General features: G+C 36.7%; 8 protein-coding genes and 1 pseudogene across 12 annotated transcripts; 1 reads left to right on the forward strand and 8 right to left on the reverse strand.

Moving 5' to 3' along the window:
* Positions 1-249: 249 nt before the first annotated feature.
* On the reverse strand, positions 250-1,449 carry srj-6 (Serpentine Receptor, class J; the record flags this gene model as incomplete). The annotated part of the gene is made up of 5 exons (NM_070879.4): positions 250-421; positions 474-742; positions 788-992; positions 1,039-1,196; positions 1,258-1,449. 5 exons carry the CDS (start codon positions 1,447-1,449, stop codon positions 250-252), a joined length of 996 nt encoding a protein of 331 aa, NP_503280.4.
* Positions 1,450-1,673: 224 nt separating this feature from the next.
* On the reverse strand, positions 1,674-2,870 carry srh-245 (Serpentine Receptor, class H; the record flags this gene model as incomplete). The annotated part of the gene is made up of 3 exons (NM_070880.1): positions 1,674-1,934; positions 1,982-2,400; positions 2,558-2,870. 3 exons carry the CDS (start codon positions 2,868-2,870, stop codon positions 1,674-1,676), a joined length of 993 nt encoding a protein of 330 aa, NP_503281.1.
* Positions 2,871-3,445: 575 nt separating this feature from the next.
* On the reverse strand, positions 3,446-4,725 carry srh-246 (Serpentine Receptor, class H; the record flags this gene model as incomplete). The annotated part of the gene is made up of 3 exons (NM_070881.1): positions 3,446-3,706; positions 3,752-4,170; positions 4,413-4,725. The coding sequence occupies 3 exons, from the start codon at positions 4,723-4,725 to the stop codon at positions 3,446-3,448; spliced, it is 993 nt and encodes a 330-aa protein (NP_503282.1).
* A 697-nt stretch (positions 4,726-5,422) lies between these two features.
* On the reverse strand, positions 5,423-7,257 carry F31F4.17 (L-Fucosyltransferase; the record flags this gene model as incomplete). The annotated part of the gene is made up of 9 exons (NM_070882.2): positions 5,423-5,530; positions 5,583-5,677; positions 5,838-5,919; positions 5,977-6,083; positions 6,136-6,236; positions 6,283-6,386; positions 6,547-6,663; positions 6,757-7,000; positions 7,058-7,257. The coding sequence occupies 9 exons, from the start codon at positions 7,255-7,257 to the stop codon at positions 5,423-5,425; spliced, it is 1,158 nt and encodes a 385-aa protein (NP_503283.2).
* A 370-nt stretch (positions 7,258-7,627) lies between these two features.
* On the reverse strand, positions 7,628-8,901 carry srh-101 (annotated as a pseudogene). The gene is given in 4 exon segments: positions 7,628-7,677; positions 7,925-8,287; positions 8,289-8,492; positions 8,538-8,901. Coding segments are annotated over 4 exon segments (981 nt in total).
* A 468-nt stretch (positions 8,902-9,369) lies between these two features.
* Positions 9,370-11,384, reverse strand: F31F4.11 (L-Fucosyltransferase). Of its 2 annotated transcripts, none has more exons than NM_001313160.3 (9): positions 11,235-11,366; positions 10,643-10,886; positions 10,452-10,568; positions 10,224-10,327; positions 10,070-10,170; positions 9,918-10,024; positions 9,791-9,872; positions 9,587-9,677; positions 9,370-9,533 (listed from the first exon to the last, which is right to left on the reverse strand). In NM_001313160.3, the coding sequence occupies exons 1-9, from the start codon at positions 11,345-11,347 to the stop codon at positions 9,518-9,520; spliced, it is 975 nt and encodes a 324-aa protein (NP_001300089.1). In that variant the 5' UTR covers positions 11,348-11,366; the 3' UTR covers positions 9,370-9,517. The 2 variants fall into 2 exon arrangements, with proteins under 2 accessions (NP_001300089.1, NP_503284.4); NM_070883.6 differs by having other exon boundaries at positions 9,373-9,533; positions 9,583-9,677; positions 11,235-11,384.
* A 359-nt stretch (positions 11,385-11,743) lies between these two features.
* On the forward strand, positions 11,744-12,870 carry srh-266 (Serpentine Receptor, class H; the record flags this gene model as incomplete). Its single annotated transcript, NM_070884.1, has 4 exons — positions 11,744-12,038; positions 12,090-12,274; positions 12,320-12,547; positions 12,595-12,870. 4 exons carry the CDS (start codon positions 11,744-11,746, stop codon positions 12,868-12,870), a joined length of 984 nt encoding a protein of 327 aa, NP_503285.1.
* On the reverse strand, positions 12,866-14,500 carry nhr-180 (Nuclear Hormone Receptor family). Its single transcript, NM_070885.4, has 7 exons — positions 14,317-14,500; positions 14,208-14,270; positions 14,039-14,097; positions 13,602-13,984; positions 13,367-13,560; positions 13,048-13,315; positions 12,866-13,006 (listed from the first exon to the last, which is right to left on the reverse strand). Exons 1-7 carry the CDS (start codon positions 14,439-14,441, stop codon positions 12,899-12,901), a joined length of 1,200 nt encoding a protein of 399 aa, NP_503286.1. The 5' UTR covers positions 14,442-14,500; the 3' UTR covers positions 12,866-12,898.
* Positions 14,501-14,842: 342 nt separating this feature from the next.
* sru-24 (Serpentine Receptor, class U) lies at positions 14,843-18,389 on the reverse strand (the record flags this gene model as incomplete). Of its 3 annotated transcripts, none has more annotated exons than NR_132481.1 (5): positions 14,843-15,016; positions 15,084-15,366; positions 15,410-15,565; positions 15,754-15,963; positions 18,162-18,389. NR_132481.1 is itself a non-coding variant. In NM_001313161.1 (5 exons), 5 exons carry the CDS (start codon positions 18,387-18,389, stop codon positions 14,843-14,845), a joined length of 936 nt encoding a protein of 311 aa, NP_001300090.1. The 3 variants fall into 3 exon arrangements, 2 of the variants coding, with proteins under 2 accessions (NP_001300090.1, NP_503287.2); NM_001313161.1 differs by having other exon boundaries at positions 15,199-15,366; NM_070886.2 differs by having other exon boundaries at positions 15,157-15,366.
* Between the last annotated feature and the right edge of the window lie 277 nt (positions 18,390-18,666).

Consider the following 18,666-nt stretch of genomic DNA (forward strand, 5'->3'; position numbering starts at 1 on the left):
GAGTAACAAAATTTTGAATGAAAAATTCGTAATGTGAGTTTTGGAGCAGCGTTCAGTAAATACGCACAATTTTGTATTTGAGTCTGTCTGGATACAAATTCGTTTTTTTTTCAATTTATAAAAACGAATTAAAGAATTATTCATAAATATATGTACATATGTAGCTGTCCAGGAAGTGACAAAAAAGAAGATAAACTGGGATTTGGAATATGAATCAAGTATTACGAGACAGAATAGTGTTCATTTTTGTTACAGTGTTGGTATAGAGAACATCGAAGTCGATGTTGCAGTTACTGTGGGCTTCTTCAATCGGAACCATACAAGAAGTGTATTTTTGTAGTTTGGAATAAAGTAGATCACCACCACGGGGTCGATCAACGGAAAAGCAGATAAAGCAACATTGCAGATATAGTTGTTCCACCTCAATATTGTTAGCAGTTTGTTTAATAAATGCATTAAAATGAATGACTAACCACGTAACATTAATCAAAAACATCGGCGCATACCAGGCAATGACAGTTGGTAGAAAACTGGCGAACATTGGGATACATGTTTGGGCAACCAGCGCCTTGAAAAGTTGCCGGTTTAGTGTTGCACTAATTGTGCTCATGTTGGTATTTTGATTCATTTTCTTCATAATCTTATATCCAAGAACTAGATATACACTCATGCAGTAGCATGAAAATAGGGTGAGTGATAAGATACCGAACCAACTTTTGTAGACAACAAAATTGCTGGCATTCTGGAAAACTGTAAAACTTGAAATCACACTTTTTGGCAATCCTACCCTATATTGCCCAGTGAGCAGGGATATATTATCCGAGTTGACATGGTGTACCTCCTTGAATGCAGGCCGGACGATATCCCTGATCTCTTCATTTGGTGCCAAACACCAGTCGCAGAGCCAAGTCCACGATGCTCCGTGGGCAGCTGTGAGAGCAATCATAGCAAAAACTCCAAGAGGTTGAAGCATCTTATCCACGAGATGAGGGCTGAAAAACGATGGTTTCATGAATACCCGAAGCTATGGAAACTCACTGAAACAAGATGAAATACCTATATACAAAATGGATGATGAGAAGTGCATAGCTGATCGCGATAAACGTGCATCGAGATGAAATAGCGTAGTTTGCATTTTCAGTGAAAAAGCCATCAGTGATGAAAGTCGCAAACCCATATCCTGTGTTTATCACAGCCTGTAAATAACCAAAATTTTACGAGCCCACATTATGCCAGCTGTTTACACACGACACTTACAATAGGTGTCAACATTTCTGCAATTGAATAAAAGATGTCAAAAACCGCAAAGCCAATCAACAAAAATCGATATTTCCCCATATGTTTGCTGGATTTGGTGAGGACCAAATAGATGAACAATGGGTTGACGATGTAACTCAACACGCCAAAAATGATTGGCAAATATTTGTGATACCAGTTGAGATATATCATCTCTGAGTCACAGTGATTTGTAATGTTTAGTGAGAATTACGCGTTTTTATAGAACGGATAGTTTTGTAGTGTAATGTGTCTTGATACAAAACATGTATAGATCTTGAAAAAATAACTAAAAAATTGTATAGAAAATGACAGATCAAATAAAGATATCATGGAGTGTTCGTTTAAATGAGTCATATAACGTTCTCTTTCCAAGTTAAAAAAAAAGAGTTAAATACTTAAAATGCTGGTATTGGAATTGACGCAACAGGTCTCGGATATTCGAGTTGTTTTTGTTGCTTTTTCGAACAGCAAAGCAGATTTCGAGTGAATTTTCGATAAGGCGAATGCACAATGAGCATCATAATTGTGGACAAAATTCCCGAGAGATACAGTGGAAAAAGTACGATATTATTGAGCACTTGGTTGTGATAAGCTGTGAAATCAATTATCAAAATCATTATAATTGGACTGATCATCATTAGCAAGAAGAACACAAACTGAAAACATATTTCTGAATAGCCGACATTTTACTGGCACGCGCTACCTGAATCGTGATCGCCTTGAAGAAAGTTTGTTGAGCCTCGAATGTCTTCCGAGATATATTGAAAAGCTTGTTCTCCTTGAATAGATTTTTCAGCGTCAAAATGAAAAACGTAACTGTCGGAGTTGTCAGGGCAGTTGCCAGTACAGTAGCCCCTATCGTTGTCATAATAGGATCAATTGCAAAAACAAACATCTTTCTGCCATGGGTTTTGATATATTTGAGGCATGGAATTCTTTCGAGAACTAGAGCTCTAGCGGCTTCTTGCTCCGGCATCAATAGAAAAGGGATCATTAGGATAGTGGAAACAGCTAAGAAGATAGTAAAGCGAAGAGGTTTTCGGACCCGAGACCATTGGGATGATTTCAAAAATAATATAAAGTATCTATTTTCGTACACCGCCATGATTGATATCGCTTGGACTGCAATTTTGTTGTATTTTATTATCGCTGGCAGCCGACAGGTTGGATGGCTTGCGAGACTTTTGACTTAAGTTTTGTCTAATTAGAAAATGTTTTCCTTTGGAATTTTGTTTAAAACTTTCAATGTTTTGCCTCGAAGGAAATTTAAAAAACTTACGCGCAAAAAACGTGAATCCAAAGTAGGTTATCAGTGGAGCATTATCAATTGCTCCAAATCCGAATGCAGCAAAACTCGGCATAAAGAATACTGGCACTCCAAAAAAGCAGATTATCAAATCGGAAAGTGTTGACCACAATTGTAAATTGAACATCAACCACTTGACTTCTCGCATTTTACGTGGAGTTTGGAACACAATGCAATAGGCTCCATATAGAGAAATCGGCACTTCACCGGCTGTAACAACATGCGAAAAGAACATCATAAAATCAGGGCTTGCAAGATAGCCGGTGTCCCAGAAACAGTCACCCATGAGGAAATGAATAATAAGACAGGTGAATGAGGTGAGCAAAAACGAATAACACGGAACCTTTGGTCTAATTAATCAGCGACAACGAAAACATGAAAAACATTTGGTTACACCTAACGTTTTTGATACGGGGTGATCATAACGTAATGAAAACAACAAAATTAATCAGATACCTAGAATGATTTTAATTATTTTTCGTGTTTTTTTAATAGAACAAAATCACACGAAAAGTAAAAATGTAGAAAATCGATGAAAATCAAAAAAATTTCGCTCAGCGGAGTAAAATTCTGAACATCGACTAATTAGAGAGGAAGAGTTCATCAATGCAACTCTCCTACCGTATCATTGTACTACTACAGTACCATTACAATTATTACAATGCCCTACACAGTGCAAGTACAGTTCCCTCACTGTACCCTTTCACTGCCGTTCTCAATCGACAGCAGAGCAAACCGAGTGGCATGTATTTTCTGACACATTTTTTGACGCTAACTTGCTAGCACTTTGATTCACTGTGAGAACTTGTAAAAGTAGAAAAAAAATTGTATAAAAAATGACAGAATAAAATCGGAACAGACTCAAAATCTTAGTTTCGGAATTGACGTGACAGTTCTCGGACATCCCAGTTGTTTTCGTTGCTTTTTTGAACAGCAAAGCAGATTTCGAGTGAACTTTCGATAAGGCGAATGCACAATGAGCATGATAAGTGTGGACCAAACTCCTGAGAGATAGAATGGAAAAAGTATGATATTATTGAGCAATTGGTTGTGATAAGCTGTGAAATCGATGATCAAAATCACTATAATGGGAATGATCACCAGTAACAAGAAGAACATGAACTGAAATTTTTTATGAACAGCCGAAATTTTACGGAAACGGGTTACCTGAATCGTTATCGCCTTGAAGAAAGTCTGCTGGGTCTCAAATGTTTTCCGAGATATATTGAAAACCTTGTTCTCCTTGAACAGATTTTTCAGCGTCAGAACGAAAAATGTGACTGTTGGCGTAATCATGACGGTTACCACCACAGTAGTGCACACCGCTGGGATAATTGGATCAATCGCAAATACAAACATTTCTCTGTCATAAGTATTGATATATCTGAGGCATGGAAGCCTTTCAAAAACTAGAGCTCTAGCGGCTTCTTGCTCCGGCAGGAATATAAAAGGGATCATCAGGAACGTGGGAACAAATAAGCATATTGTGAACCAAAGTGGTTTTCGGACCCGAGACCATTGAGATGTTTTAAGAAATAATATGAAGTATCGATTTTCGTATACTGCCATGATGGAAGTCGCTTGAACTGCAATTCAAAAAATCGTGATTGGAGACACAGCACTGTCGGTCGTCTTGAAGTTTATTTTTAAAAAACTATTTGTGGCGCAAAAATCCACTGATTGGTTTTTGTTTTGTTTTAAAATAACCATATTTTGAGATTTTTTAAAACATATTTTTCTCATTTACAAATCATCAATTTCGTGTTTTCGTAACGAACAATAATTCCTGCTTTACCATAATTTTTTCGTAACTACAAATACAACTCACGAGCGAAAAAAGTGAACCCGAGGTAGGTCATCAGCGGAGCATTATCAATTGCTCCAAATCCGAATCCTGCGAAGCTCGGCAAAACAAATGATGGCACTCCAAAAAAGCAAATAGTCAAATCAGAAAGTGTCGACCAAAAGTGCAAATTAAAAATGAGCCACTTGACTGCTCGCATTTTCCTAGGCGTTTTGAAAAGAATGCAGTAGGCCCCGTACATGGAAATTGGCACCTCACAGAACGTAACAACATGCGAAAAGAGCATCAGAAAATCTGAGCTTGCAAGATAGCTGGTGTCCCAGGAGCAGTTCTCCATGATTAAAAATGCAGAGAACTGATTAATAAAACAGGCAGAAGGATTGACACACAATGAGCACCAGGAAATTGTGGTTTAATTAAAAACAAGCCTGTCAGTGCTGAAAAAAAAATCAACGTAGTTTTTTTTCGCCCAGCGTGTTTTGATATTCATGAGATTAGAAAAGCTTTCTGAGAAATATAATAATTAATTAGATACCTGGAATATAATTAAAGGCTGAGTACTTCAGAGATAATTTTGAATAAGTATTTTTATAATAGAAAATGATAGTTTGATTAAGCTTCAGAAACTATTATATTTTTTTAAGAAAATTTTAGTAAATTGGCAAATTCTCGAAAAAGTCAATCTATTTTTTCGTCTGCCAATCTATTTTTTCGTCTGCCAATCTATTTTTCGTCTGCGAATCTATTTTTTCGTCTGTCAATCTATTTTTCGTCTGCGAATCTATTTTTCGTCTGTCAATCTATTTTTTCGTCTGTCAATCTATTTTTCGTCTGTCAATCTATTTTTTTCGTCTGTCAATCTATTTTTCGTCTGTCAATCTATTTTTTCGTCTGTCAATCTATTTTTCGTCTGTCAATCTATTTTTTCGTCTGTCAATCTATTTTTCGTCTGTCAATCTATTTTTTCGTCTGCCAATCTATTTTTTCAATATCTGTTTCTCGAATAAAAATTCTGTGAAATTAGTTCTGAATATTTAATTCGATCTTAAACTTTCTACAACTGTAAAATTATCAGAGCTCGCAAACTTCAGCGGCGTCCAGTGGGTTGGGTAGAAGTCATTTTCAACGAGTTTTCCAGCATCCTGCAAGTTTTTATGTTTTGATTTTTCAGTTAGTAGATATGTTGAAACTCACATAAATATGATCTCGAGAATATTTTATGTCCATATAGTAAACAGTGTCTCCTTTTGAAAAATACCCAATCCACCATCCAAATGTAGAGTGGGGAGCTGGAAATTTTGACGTCTTAAACATTTTTTGAGTATGAAACAACTTTCATTATCAAGATGTCGATACAAAAATACATTGTCGTGGCACTCTATGAGCAGCCGACATTGATCGAGGTCTGAGGACAGCCACCTCCATTTATGTCTGCTGCTTTGTAATCACCTGTTATCAAAACCGTATCACAATTGTACTTTGAGTAGAGTAGATCATCCAGTGCTGAATTTTGAGAAATAAAATATTCTCCCTGCAAAATGTTTATTCAAATTTAATTTCAATTTGTTGAGCTATTTTCAGAACTTACATCTTCAGGACCATCTGTCGAAACTATCGCAGTATTGAACTTATTTTTTAGAAATTTCAAATCGTCGCCAAATAACACTATTTTTCGATTTTTCTTACTATTTTTGTCTGAAATTTTAGAAACTTTGTTTTGAAATTCCTGAAACTGGAAATGAGTAACCATTTTCTTTGAGAAATTTTACTGAATTTTTCAGAAATTTTGAATCAGTGGCATGATAGCCATATCCAAGGAAATCGCCTCTCCGAGTATGTATACAAGTTCTGGAACAATCTTTCAGTATTAAAAAGTCACTTTGAATTATCTTACATGTGTGTTTTGTTAGTAGAAATTGGCAAATTTCCAAAGTTTTGAGAAGAATTGTTTAGAAAACTGGCTAATTCGTTTTTCACTTTGGGAAAATATTTCCAGCTCTAAAAATTAAAAACAACATTTTTTGGAAGATAGCCAGATTTTTCAGTGTAAGCAGGTTCATGCTTACAATTTAGGCCCGCCTGTAGGTACAAGGCAGGCTACGAGTTCTAAGGAACTACGTTAGTCCTGATTAAAGTTGGATTTTTGATACGGAAGTACCTGATAAAATATTCCAGAGAGATGCAAATACTTGTCGCTACTACGTTTCAGATTCCAAGGATCTTCATGAACACAGCATACTCTTTGAAATTTGGTATAGTTGATTGATAGTGGTACCTGGGAAAGATAAATTAAAGATATATGGCATGCAGTACTTTAATAAATTTTGAAATTGTAATATTACTACGTATTCAGACAACAAAAACTCACACTTCCATTAATAATCACAAACTTTTCCATCAACCCCGGCATTATACTTCTCATCTTGTTCAGCATCCTCTCATGGTACCCATTTTCTATGAAAAATACCGGAGTTCTATTTAAATATTTTGATAAGCCATAGAGACTTGCAAGTTCAAAAATGTTGTTTCCTAGCTGACAAACTGAAGCCAAATTGCTAGATAAATATCTAGAAGATGTGTTGAAATTGATAACAGCTGGCGGATATGGGTTTCTGGAAACTAAAGTTGTATCTATAATTCTTCAAAAGGTGTGGAAATTTTTAACTTACGCCAATAAATCTTCTTTTTTGTATGTCAAACAATTATAGGCAAAAAACAAAATGATAAACACGATAATATTGTATCTGATAAGTTTGGTACTGTAGCAATTCGATTTTTGCATTTTTAAAAGTTGCAGAAAAAGAAGAAATCGCATAATTTCAAAGAGAAAAATGTTGTTCATAAATTGCAAAAAAAGCACGAACCTCATTCTAACCGGATCCGGCAGTCAGATAACAGAATTATATGGGTGTGTACATAAGGACATTCTGAATTACAAAAAGTGGCAACAAAAATAAATTGAATTACAAGGAAGACTCGTAAAACCGTCATAGCTTTTAAGAGAAAACAAAAATGATATGTAAAAGAACAAATCTAATATAAAACAATTAATTTTAAATTTTGGACGAATTCATGGATTTTAAACTAAAAGTTTATTAACTTATTTTAACTTAATTCACTTCTTCTATTTTTAACCTAATTCAGCAAATATAGGATTTTCTCCAGTTTTGTGAAATACGGTACAGATTATCCAAAAACTTTATTTTAACAAAAAATAATTACAGGTCAAAACAAGCTGCTTACAGCGCCAAGTGGCTGGTTGGCTTCAGATTGGTCTTGCTATGATCAGCTGAAACAGAAAAAAATCATTTCAAACGTTCATCAAACAAACTCGCTCCATCCGAGCCATCTGAGCCAGAAAAATACCGATATGCAACTGTTTCAAGCCAATTCAAAATCAGTGATTGAGACAGTTTAAGATCGATTTTTTACTTGCTCAATGTGCTCATAACGCAGCTAATTTTTTTGTGGTAAAATTTTTAAAAAGTTTTTTTTCAAATAATTTAAATATCAACTGATGTGATTTTCCAACTCACTTTTAGATTTCTGCCGACACAGTAGATCAAAAACTGCTTTTCTATACTGCTTATGCACAGATAAAATGACAATACTCTCCCCAAGTCCATGTAGTCCTCCAAAGTCGACGCCAAAATTCATAAGCGCTTGGGAATAAAAACCATAAGAGTAACCAAGAAATACTAAGCCAAAAGTAATGATAACACATGATAAGGGAACAATAACTTGAAACGTAATGCCCATCAGAAACGCTTTTTGGCTCCTTTGAGTGTCTTTGGAGAGAGTTTTGGGTGGATTTATGTAGAGATAATATATTGTGCAAGAACTGTGAAACCCGCAGTTTAAAATAGTGTTAAAAAATATAAAAAAATTCTTGTGTAGGACATGGGTATGATTTCAGCGCTTCAAGTTTTGCCGCGTCCTGATCTCCAGGCACGTTTAGAGTGCAACACGAAAATGCTAGAACATTGAATAAGAAAACAGAAACATGATATACTATTCTCTTCCGCGTTGTATTCATTTTGAATTTATTTTGAACGAGACAATTTGTACGAGATTCAAATAAATAGATATATGAGCTACAGGTGCCTGTAATTAAATAAAGTTAACTTTTTTTTGAAATCTCTCACTTACAAATTCCAATGAATGCTATCAAAGCTAACTGTGAACCATATGGCATTCCAATCCAACTCAGCACGCCGACTCCAAACATTCCAAAAATTGGAAGAAAACAGTATAAAGTTGATAGGGTGCACAGTGTGAGTTCGAACAATGCACATGATAAATGATTGATGAATAACGGCCACTTGACACTTTTCATATAAACGGGTGTTTTGTTCAAAATTATGTAAAAAGCGAGAACTTGGATTGGTAGTGACAGCAACTGAATTGCATGGTTTGGGTAAGCAACTCCTTGCCAGGAAGCTAAAAAACTATAGGTTAAGTTACATTTGGTGTAGTTTGTTGCATAATACTCGGCTAAAGCTCTTGTCGACATGACGTTAAATTGAATGATTGATCTTAAAGTTGAGATATTAGTTGGCCTGCAGGTGAAATTTCAATTTGGTTTACATGGTGATTAGATTATTTGTTGCCTTCGGCTCGAAAGTCAATGAAACACTTTACATAAATTTAGATAAATTTTCGAAGGCGTGTTCCCGGCGCTTAAGATCAACAACCATTAGAGGTGAAGTAGCGCCAGTGGGGAAAATTGACATGTACTATGCACAATCCCAAAAATATTATCTTAATCAAAAAGTTATTTTGAAATCCAATTGTTGATAGCTCTCTTACATTCAGCTTTTACATAATATTTAACTGCCGTAGATTTCATAGACACTCTAGCCTTTGGAACAAAATAATCCCTTACTTCCCTAAACATGTCTCGGACATTTTGTTCGGAAAACGTCTCGGAAATATGAAAAGTTCTTTGGGTCTGGTTGGCTATTTTTTGTCGCTCGGAAAAAAAAATCTTAGAAACATTTATTGCAGAAAATTCTTGATTCTTCTGTATTTTAATATTCAGTCCACTTTCCCACTTTCCACAACTGTAAAATTAATGGCAGCTGCAAATTTCAACGGCGTCCAGTGCGGTAAAAAAAAGTCATTTTCTGCTATCTCTCCATTGTCCTGCAAAAAATCTTTCAGCTAACAATTTTTGAAACTATTTTCAACTTACGTACACACGGTCCCGAGCGTGCTTGATATCCAAATAGTAAACCTTGTCTCCTTTTGAGAAATAGCCTAGCCACCAGCCAAATGTGGAGCGGGGTGCTGAAAATGTTGATGGCTTGAAAAAAAGCAGCCGACATCGATCGAGGTCTCCGGACAACTATCCAGATTATTGAAATTTGCGACATGCATCGATGTCGGCTGGTGGGCATTACCTGTGATTAAAACCTCGTCACAATTGTACGCGGAGTAAAGGAAGTCATCAATTGCCGAATTTTGAGAAATATAGTATTCTACCTGAAATTAAAAAATTTAAACAATTCAACTTATTATTGAATTTACACTTTCATGAGCATCCGTCGAGACTTTTGCTTCGCTAAATAGATTTCTCATAAATTTGAAATCATCGCCAAATAGAACAATTTTTTGATTTTTCTTACTATAATTTTCTGAAATAAATTGGATTAATTTGAAAAATAACAACAACTAGTGACCTTTTTCCTTTAGGAACTTTACGGCATTTTTCATAAACTTGGGGTCTGTCGCATAAAAGTTCATTTCAACAAAATCGCCTCTTCGAGAGTGTACACAACTCCTGAAATAAAAAAAAAACATTTGCCTGCCTGACCTACCTGAAATAAAACTTACACATGGGTGTTGTTGTTGGAAATTGGCAAAATGCCAAAATTTTGAACTGATGTATTCAGGAAACTAATCAGTTCCTCTCGCATGTTGGGGAAATATTTCCAGCTCTGAAAAAAATTATTAATGCTTCTGTAAGTTCCAAATTTTCAAAAGTAGGCACAAACCTTGCATGAAGCCTGACAGAGCCTATTTTTCTTTACAAAACCTTTATTCTTGTTTCTTTAAATTTACCTGATAAAATTTGCCGGTTAAATGCAAATACTCATGTTGACTTCTCTTTAGATTCCACGGATTTTCATAAACACAGCATACTTTTTGAAATTTGGTTTCCTTTAGAGATGTTGGTACCTTAAATCAGATATTTATTTAAAAATTAAAATTTTTCTTCCTGTTTTTTTTTTGAAACAAAAAATGAAACTCACACTTCCATCAAAGATTGCATACTTCCCTATAAGACCCGGCATTGTACTTCTAATTGAATCCAACATATTTTTGTGGTAACCAGATTCAATGAAAAACGCAGGTGTTCTATTCAAATGTTTGGATAAGCCGTAAAGGCTTGCAAGTTCAAAAATGTGGTTTCCTAGCTGGCAAGGTGAAGCCAGATTGCTGGATAAATATTGTGAAGACGTGTTGAAATTGATTAAAGCTGGTGGATATGGAATTCTGAAAATTGCCAATTTTTTTGGCGGAAAAATTCAAATTTTCTGATTAAAAAATGGCGGCGAACTCAAATTTTGTGAGAAGAAAACCCGCTTAGCCAAAAATTTGAATTTTTTGAGAACAAAGTTTCGGCGGAAAAATAGTAAAATTTCTGATTAAAGTAAGAAATTTTAGCGGGCAATTCAAACTTTCTGAGAAAAAAATTAGAATATTTCTTTTTGGAAGAAACGTGAAAAACTTCTACTTTAAAAAATTTATAAAAGCTCCAAAAAGCTCTGAAAAGTTGGAGAAGTTTATTGAAAATTAAAAAAAGAGACTGAAATTTTGGATTTGACGAAAATTGCAACTCACGCCAATAGATCCGTCTTTTTGTGTGTCCAACAACAAAAAATAATGACCACGCATGTGGCCCAAGCGATAAGAAATTTAATAAATGTCCAACAGTAATTGTTAATTTTCTGCATTTTTTTTTATTTTTCAAACATGAGGTAAAGGCAACTGTTGCATAAAAAAAATTTCGAAAACAAAAACGCAATCTCTTAACCTAATTTTTACCTGATCCGCGGAGCAGATAACAAAAATAGCGGGTATTGCGCATGACGGAAGGTCAGTTGAAAATATGGGAACAATATTTTTGCTAACAAAATTATCTGCTAATTTGCTGATATCAAATGTTTTCTGGAAAAAGCTCTCGCCAATTTTTCTGACATCATTTTTCTGTTAATTGCACTGGTCTGAGTTTTAAGTTTGATTGGACATCATGTGAAACTTTCAAGGTTTGCAACAGGTGAAACCCCACAAAACATCATCAGCTGCATGAAAAATCACATTTTGAGATTGATTCAACATTTCACCACAAAATGGATACCCCCGAGTTTCTATCAACAACCCTCCATATTATAACAGTAGTGGCTATACCATTCCACGTTCTTGGAACCTATTGCATCTTTTTTCAAACCCCAAAAACTATGGGCTCCGTGAAATATGTTATGATGAATTTTCATGCATGGTGTATCTTATGCGATTGGATGCTCGCCGTGATGACAATTCCGTATCTCTTGTTTCCAGCAATGGTTGGCTTCCCGCTAGGAATTCTAAAATATTTTGACGTACCGATAGACATTCAAGTGTATTTGGTCGCCGTAGGCATTACAGGTACCTTAGTTTGTTGTGGTGGATTTGTAAAGTGAAATCTGGGTTTTCCAGCAGTTTATTCATCTATTGTGTTAATATTCGAAAATCGTTACTATATGATGTTCGCACAAAAAACCAGATGGAAATACTTTCGAGTTTTGTTATCTACTTTCAACTATACCCTGTCCGTTGTATTTTTCATTCCGGCTCTTCTCACTGTCCCCGAGCAGAATATGGCAATGAACTATGTTTTACAAGTAGGAGTTGAGAAAAAAAGCATTCAAAATCAGATAACTTTCCAGAATTATCTCTACCTGCCGCCTGACCTAGTAAAACGATCATTCATATTTGCCATCGAGTTCAAATGGGTCGTGTTTCCTGTCGCTACTGTCGTCCTCATTTATGCAGCCGAGTTAAATGTTGTGGTAGCTTTACTATCGCGTAATATGAAAAACACAATGAAAATGGCAACGTACTCCAAACAAACGGCGATGATGCAGAAAAAGTTCATACAGGCAATGTATATACAGGTTGGTCAATTTATTTTAATTTCTAGTTTAATTTCCGTCTCTTTCAGGCAGCCGTATTTTTTCTCAATTTACAATTGCCAATTTTGTATACAGTACTTTCCCAGTTCACCGACTTTTACAGCCAGACCGCAAATAACCTGGTATTTATAATTGTCTCGCTACATGGAATTGACTCAACTATCATCATGCTATGGGCTCACAAACCGTATCGCGAGTTTTGTATGCGAGCTCTTGCAAAACTTAAACTGCCGGTCAGGGTGCGTGTGCTGCCAACAAGACCAACTACAATATCCGTGATGCCTAGTAGTAACATTGCTTCTTAAAAAACCTTCATTTGTAAATTCAAAGTAACTAATTAAATAAAGAATCTTGAAACATTTCCGGGTGCGAAAACTCCAGCTTGAAAATCCCCAGGCAATGAATCACTTCCATCCGTTCCCGACCCTTTCGAATATTTCTCTTAAATAAAAACATTTCGTTAGCATATTGTTAATGTTTACCTGCACATAATTATTAATCTGCATCATTTTGGCTATCCTCCTTGAATACCGCGGCATACGCATCTCATTGAGGTAATAGTCATGAAGATCGTTCGACAACACATTCTGGAATTGCTCGCAGACTTCCTGGATTTCCCCTCGATGTCGGTTTCCTGCATATTGAAAGCACAACTGAGCCAGCATGTAGGTCAGTTCAACGTCGGTTGGATCCAAATCATGAATATATTGGATCACATTAAACAGGTCCGTGGAAGTTTGAAGCATGAAACTGAAAATTACAAGTGTTCAGTTTCCCTCGTATATCTCAATTACAGCTTACTTTTTGACTTGTTCATTCGGAAAATTGCTGAACCAATTGCAATCTATATCGACGTCCTTCACATCCACAATCCAACCGCTTTGAAACACAACTTCCGATAGTTTAGAATTTTCGACTGTTTTTTGATATCTCGCACTTGACGTGATTTTTTCGAGCCGGCCCCATACATGCCAGATGGTTTGGAGGAGTTTCAGCTGGAATTTGCTGGGCTGATACGAAAATTAAAAAATCTCACCTGCATTGGAATTTCTAGCTTTTTGAACTCGTCAAAGTGATTCAGGCACGTGGCAACTCGCTTGAAATAATATTCCCAATTGGTTAGAATTTCGGATTTTGTCGCTCTTTTTATCACGTCCAACTTCTCAAAGGTTACATTGTTATGAACTGCGAGGCTCAGCTTTTTCAATCGATTATTGCCGCAGTAAGTGGGAATGGCATGGCCAAGATTCAAGATCTTAGTGGCTTCTCCTAGCAGTCGGTGCACGTCTATGGTAGTTTTCTTTGGATTTTTATCAGAAATCAAGACAAAGTGTGGTTTTCCTAGCAGTCGTTCTAATGAAGAAGGTATTGACGATTTTAAGTAGACAGGATTGATCAGATCTCTGTTGTATTGGAATTCTGAAACCATGAAATATTTTTGTGCGTTTCCAAAAAAAAAGAACAAAATCTTACTATCAGTGACCATTCCTCCTTCGAAACATTGTTGCAACCTGCACGGTTTACAAAGCAACCTTAATTTATTTCGTTTTTGGATTTTTTTTTGGTTTTTCTTAGTAATAAACAACGGAAGTTACCGGAGTGTCGTTGTGTTTTTAAATCAAAATTCAATTTTAAAACTAACTTTTTTCGGTCGCACGTTCCGCCTTGACACTTCTCTCGACTCCACCTAGAATGTACAGTTCTCCTGAAAAAAAAGAGACCAAAATTTTTAAATCTTCTTAAAATTTCACCTGAAAAAAGCAGCACACGCCCGACAGCTGTCCACTCCAAAGTGGTTACCATGACACTTCTCGACTTTACAAATTTGGCAAGTTTTATGTGATATCTCAGTAGAAGAGACTCGTGGGATCTTCATTTTCGAATTTTTGCTCTGAAATTTTAATGGAATAGGGAAAAGTCAGCTGATAAAGGTAGAAATAATAGTAATAAGAAAAATTGAAGACCAGGTGAAAAATATATAAGTTTGTAAAAGGCGCAGACAGGCAGGCGGAGGGGGAAATACCTGCTGCCATGTGAGAAGAGGTTTAGAGAAACAAAGCACGTAAATTTGTTTCAAATGACGTGCTGAACTTGGATAGGTGTACTATTTCTGGTTGTAATTGGTAGACAGACTGTCTTCCTGCTCGCCTACGTGCCTACCTACCTCCTAATTTTTTATTAGTCGTCGGTCCCTCGCCAGACTCGATATATGTCTGCTGCTGGCTTTAAAACAAGGACAAACCGGAAAATCGATTTATTCAAAGTAAATTTAACAGTTTAATTATGAATTCTTTCAACACTGGAAACGATTATTCGATTTTTCGGCTTCTCTTGGAAAATTGGATGAGTCAAGTAGAAAACCCAAGGAACGATACACGTGTCTAAATCATTTGTAAAGGGCCGGATCACAATAAGGTACACAGCGACGCTTGGGAAGAAAATTCCAGAAATCTGAAAAATTAACCAAGTTCGGGTGACCGCGAAAATCTGAAAATAAGAAAGCGGCTGTTTGACCTACAGTATTTGCGGGAAACTAAATTTTAGAGTTGTGTGACGTCACTCCCTGTGTCTAAATTCTTCACTAAACCTACTGCAATCATTCCATTGGTCAAAAATGAGAACGTCATGGATACCGTTGTCAGAGTTAGCGATATCTCTGCTTTATGTGATTTCTGAGATCTCATGCTCAAATCAACTGTGAATCTATGTCTAATCAGTTTGAAAATCAGCACAAAATTAGTTATCAAACAGGCTGAAAACCAGAAAAAAGTGGTGAAAATCAGCGGGATTGTGTTGTTGATCTGGAAAAATTATTCTCAGAATTTCTTGGATGAGTAGACTTACCCCGAATAAAGTATCTGTGACACGAAGAATAATAGATCCAAACGGTAGAAATTCGATTTTCGTGCAGAACCCGGAGCCGGGAAATAAGAAGAAAGTGAAGATAAAGGGGTAAGTGAAAATTAATGGAATTGCGATTTTCAGTATTCCTTTATTGACCTGAAAATTACATTTTCTGCTGCTGCTGCCGAAGCGCCCGATATTTCTCGAGTCGATTTTTAGTCAAAATAAGCCCGGAAGATGTCGGCCGCTTTGAATATCCCCACTACAGTGTTGGATTTTAAGGCGACTCTATAATCAGCCCCGCAAAATGTCGGCTGCTTTGAAAAATTGTAAACATTATTCACCTTTGCATGAGTCGACGGGAAAATTATCAAATTCAACCTGAGGAGAGCCACCAAAAACGGGAAGGCCATAGTTGCATAATTGAAATAATAGGTCATAATAACAAGACTAATCAAATAACCATTTGGCAATACACTGGCACACCAGCTTGTGAAAACTCCGGCCATCGGAAGACGGAGGTAGAAAAGTTCAGTCGTGAAGAAGAGAAGACACTGGAAAAGTCATCGGGTATGTTATTTACTCCAGCAGCCGACATAAATTGACTTTCACAACAATATAGTTAGTTAAAGCAAAATTTTGCACAAGTTGGTGAAGATCAGGGGTGTGCGGCAAATCTCAAATTTTGTTGAGCTCAGCAAACGGAAAATTCGGCAAGTTTGCCGCACACCCCTCTCGGCAATTCGTATCGTACATTCCTCGCATGTTGCGCCTCTCAAGTCAAATCGTGAGCGTTAGTCGTACATTCCTCGTATATCCCAGGAACCTACGAGGAATGTACGACAAAGGTTGAAAATGTGTGTATTTTGAGGTCTCTGCAGCTCGTTTTGCTTGATGGTTTGAATATTTTCCACCATTTTCCTACTTTTAAACTATTTTTTTCGAATGAATGAAATAGGAAAATGTTTTTACTGCAATTCATCCTTGACATGTTGTTATACGTGCTCCTGGCGCACACCACAATGAAGTATCCCAAAACTCTTCTGATGAAAGTTTATGATAGACATACTCCCTCGTAAAAAAACATACAAAGATGCTTCGATCGTTTCGGAAAATGCGACTTTTCCTTGAATGAAAAGGAATGCTCAAAAGACCACATGAGTTGAATTTGAATGCATTAAAATCCAGTGTTGAATCGGATCCATTCAAAACTACTCGTGAGCGTGCAAGCACGCTTGGGGTACAACATAGATCTACAGCAGATGGCCTGACATTGCTTGGCATGAGGAAAATGGTCAATTCGTAAATCATTATTTGACCCGTTCCATCATTGACCGCCGACTTGGTGTTTCATATACATAATCTCCTCATTCTCCACGGCGGTGACCGTTGGTTGGACCGAGTTCTTACTGGAAAGAAGAGTACGCTCTCCACAACAGACAAGTCCACTGGATTGGAAAAGGACAAACCCCACAGGCTGTCCCGAAACCCGATCTTCACTCAAAAAACTACAAAATTTGAATAAAGCAGTCGATCGTTCAGCCTTGAGGGATAAGAAAGTATATTCCCAACATAATAACAGCCAACCACATGTTGAAAAACAAGTGAAGCAAAAACTGGCAAAATATGGATGGATGATTCTATCTCAGCCACCGAATTCTTCTGACATCCAAGTGCTCCAAGTGATTATTGGCTTTACTCTGATCTGACTCGTGCCCTTCACGGTAGAACCGTCATAGTAAGAAAAAATCTCAAAGTGGCATCGATGCAATACTTTGAATCTCTGTACGCAGGCCTTTAGGGCAGGGAATCCACAAGTTATAACTATATACATATATCAGATTGAACTGAAACTCTCACCAGTTGAGCGCATCCTCTTTAAATAACCAATTATAAATTTTCTGTTTCGCGACCATATGGATCAACAGGTAAGAAGTTTGATTTAGAAACCAACCGGGACAGTAAACAGGCAAGTTCAATTCTCAACAGTGGCACTTTGGAAACATACGAGGAATGTACGACGTGCAAGAACAGCGAGCCACAATGTGCGATGAATGCGCGACGAGCTACGAGCGCGGCAACATTACATTTTGTTTTTCACCTAACCTTGTCGTATGTTCCTCGTATATTGGTCGTCTCTCCTTTTTACACTCACAGTTTTGTCGTACATTCCGGACTTTCTCCTAAATGTACGAGGAAAATGCGAGGAATGTACGATGCGAATTGCCGAGCTGGTGTAGATGTCTAATCTATGAAATGCACATACATAGTAATTATGTACATCTATGCATAGAAAGCTTCCGAATTTGTTTTAAAGTTTTTGAAGTCTCCAGATTTTTCAGTGCACGCGACCTTCATATGTAGGTGGTAATTTTCGAAATTCAAAATAATTTCCATCTGTTTTTGAATTTTTGGGTTATCAGTAAACATGATATCAAAAGTCGGGCCGGAGGTTCGTTTGTTGTAGTTTATTTGCAACTTAGCTACAGTAACCTTTGTACTTTCATACACTCCCAGACAACATGGTCCATCGCGAACCCCGATCAATGTCGGCTGCACATTGAACCCCCCCCCCCCCCCCCCCCGCTTTACCGACTGATACCGTGGCCCGACATTTACCGGGTTTCGCGTCACAATATGCTCACCTCACACTGAACGTGGCACATTATCGCGGAACCCGCTAGATGTCGAACTATGACTTCAGATGAGTTACTTAACTTTCGCAGTTTATTTTCTTTCAAATGTAACTCACCATAACATGCGATAACGTGATAACTCCAAACAATTGAATATTGACGTTTTTATTTTTGTATTCTATCAATAATGTTGAACATATCCGGAACACAATAACACACGTGGCGGGAATATACAAAACTGGTACGAACAGTAATAACACGGGAAGTGTGAAAAATGAAAATTGATAATTAATGTATGCAATGTTACCGTGAATACTGAATGTTATCAGACTGGGTGCGGACATTTTTATCAAGTTTTCTGAGAAATGAGAAAGATGTGAGACTGGAAGCGGAGGAGCTGACAAAATTGCATGTTTGTGCAGTATGGGTTTTGAAAAATAAGAAAATTGATGGCTAACTTGTCTATGAAATGAATCATTGCCCATAAATCTAGTCAGGGGGAGTGAAATCACATGGATGTCACAATTTTTTTGAGAAAGGTGACAACGCACGACAGAAAGATGATAGAGTCGAAAAGGGCCTGTTTTTTTTTTGAAAAGTAGAGTGGATTACATTTTTGTC

This window comes from Caenorhabditis elegans, chromosome V, assembly GCF_000002985.6.
Source record: "Caenorhabditis elegans chromosome V".
In the NCBI taxonomy this organism is placed as follows: Eukaryota; Metazoa; Nematoda; class Chromadorea; order Rhabditida; family Rhabditidae; genus Caenorhabditis; species Caenorhabditis elegans.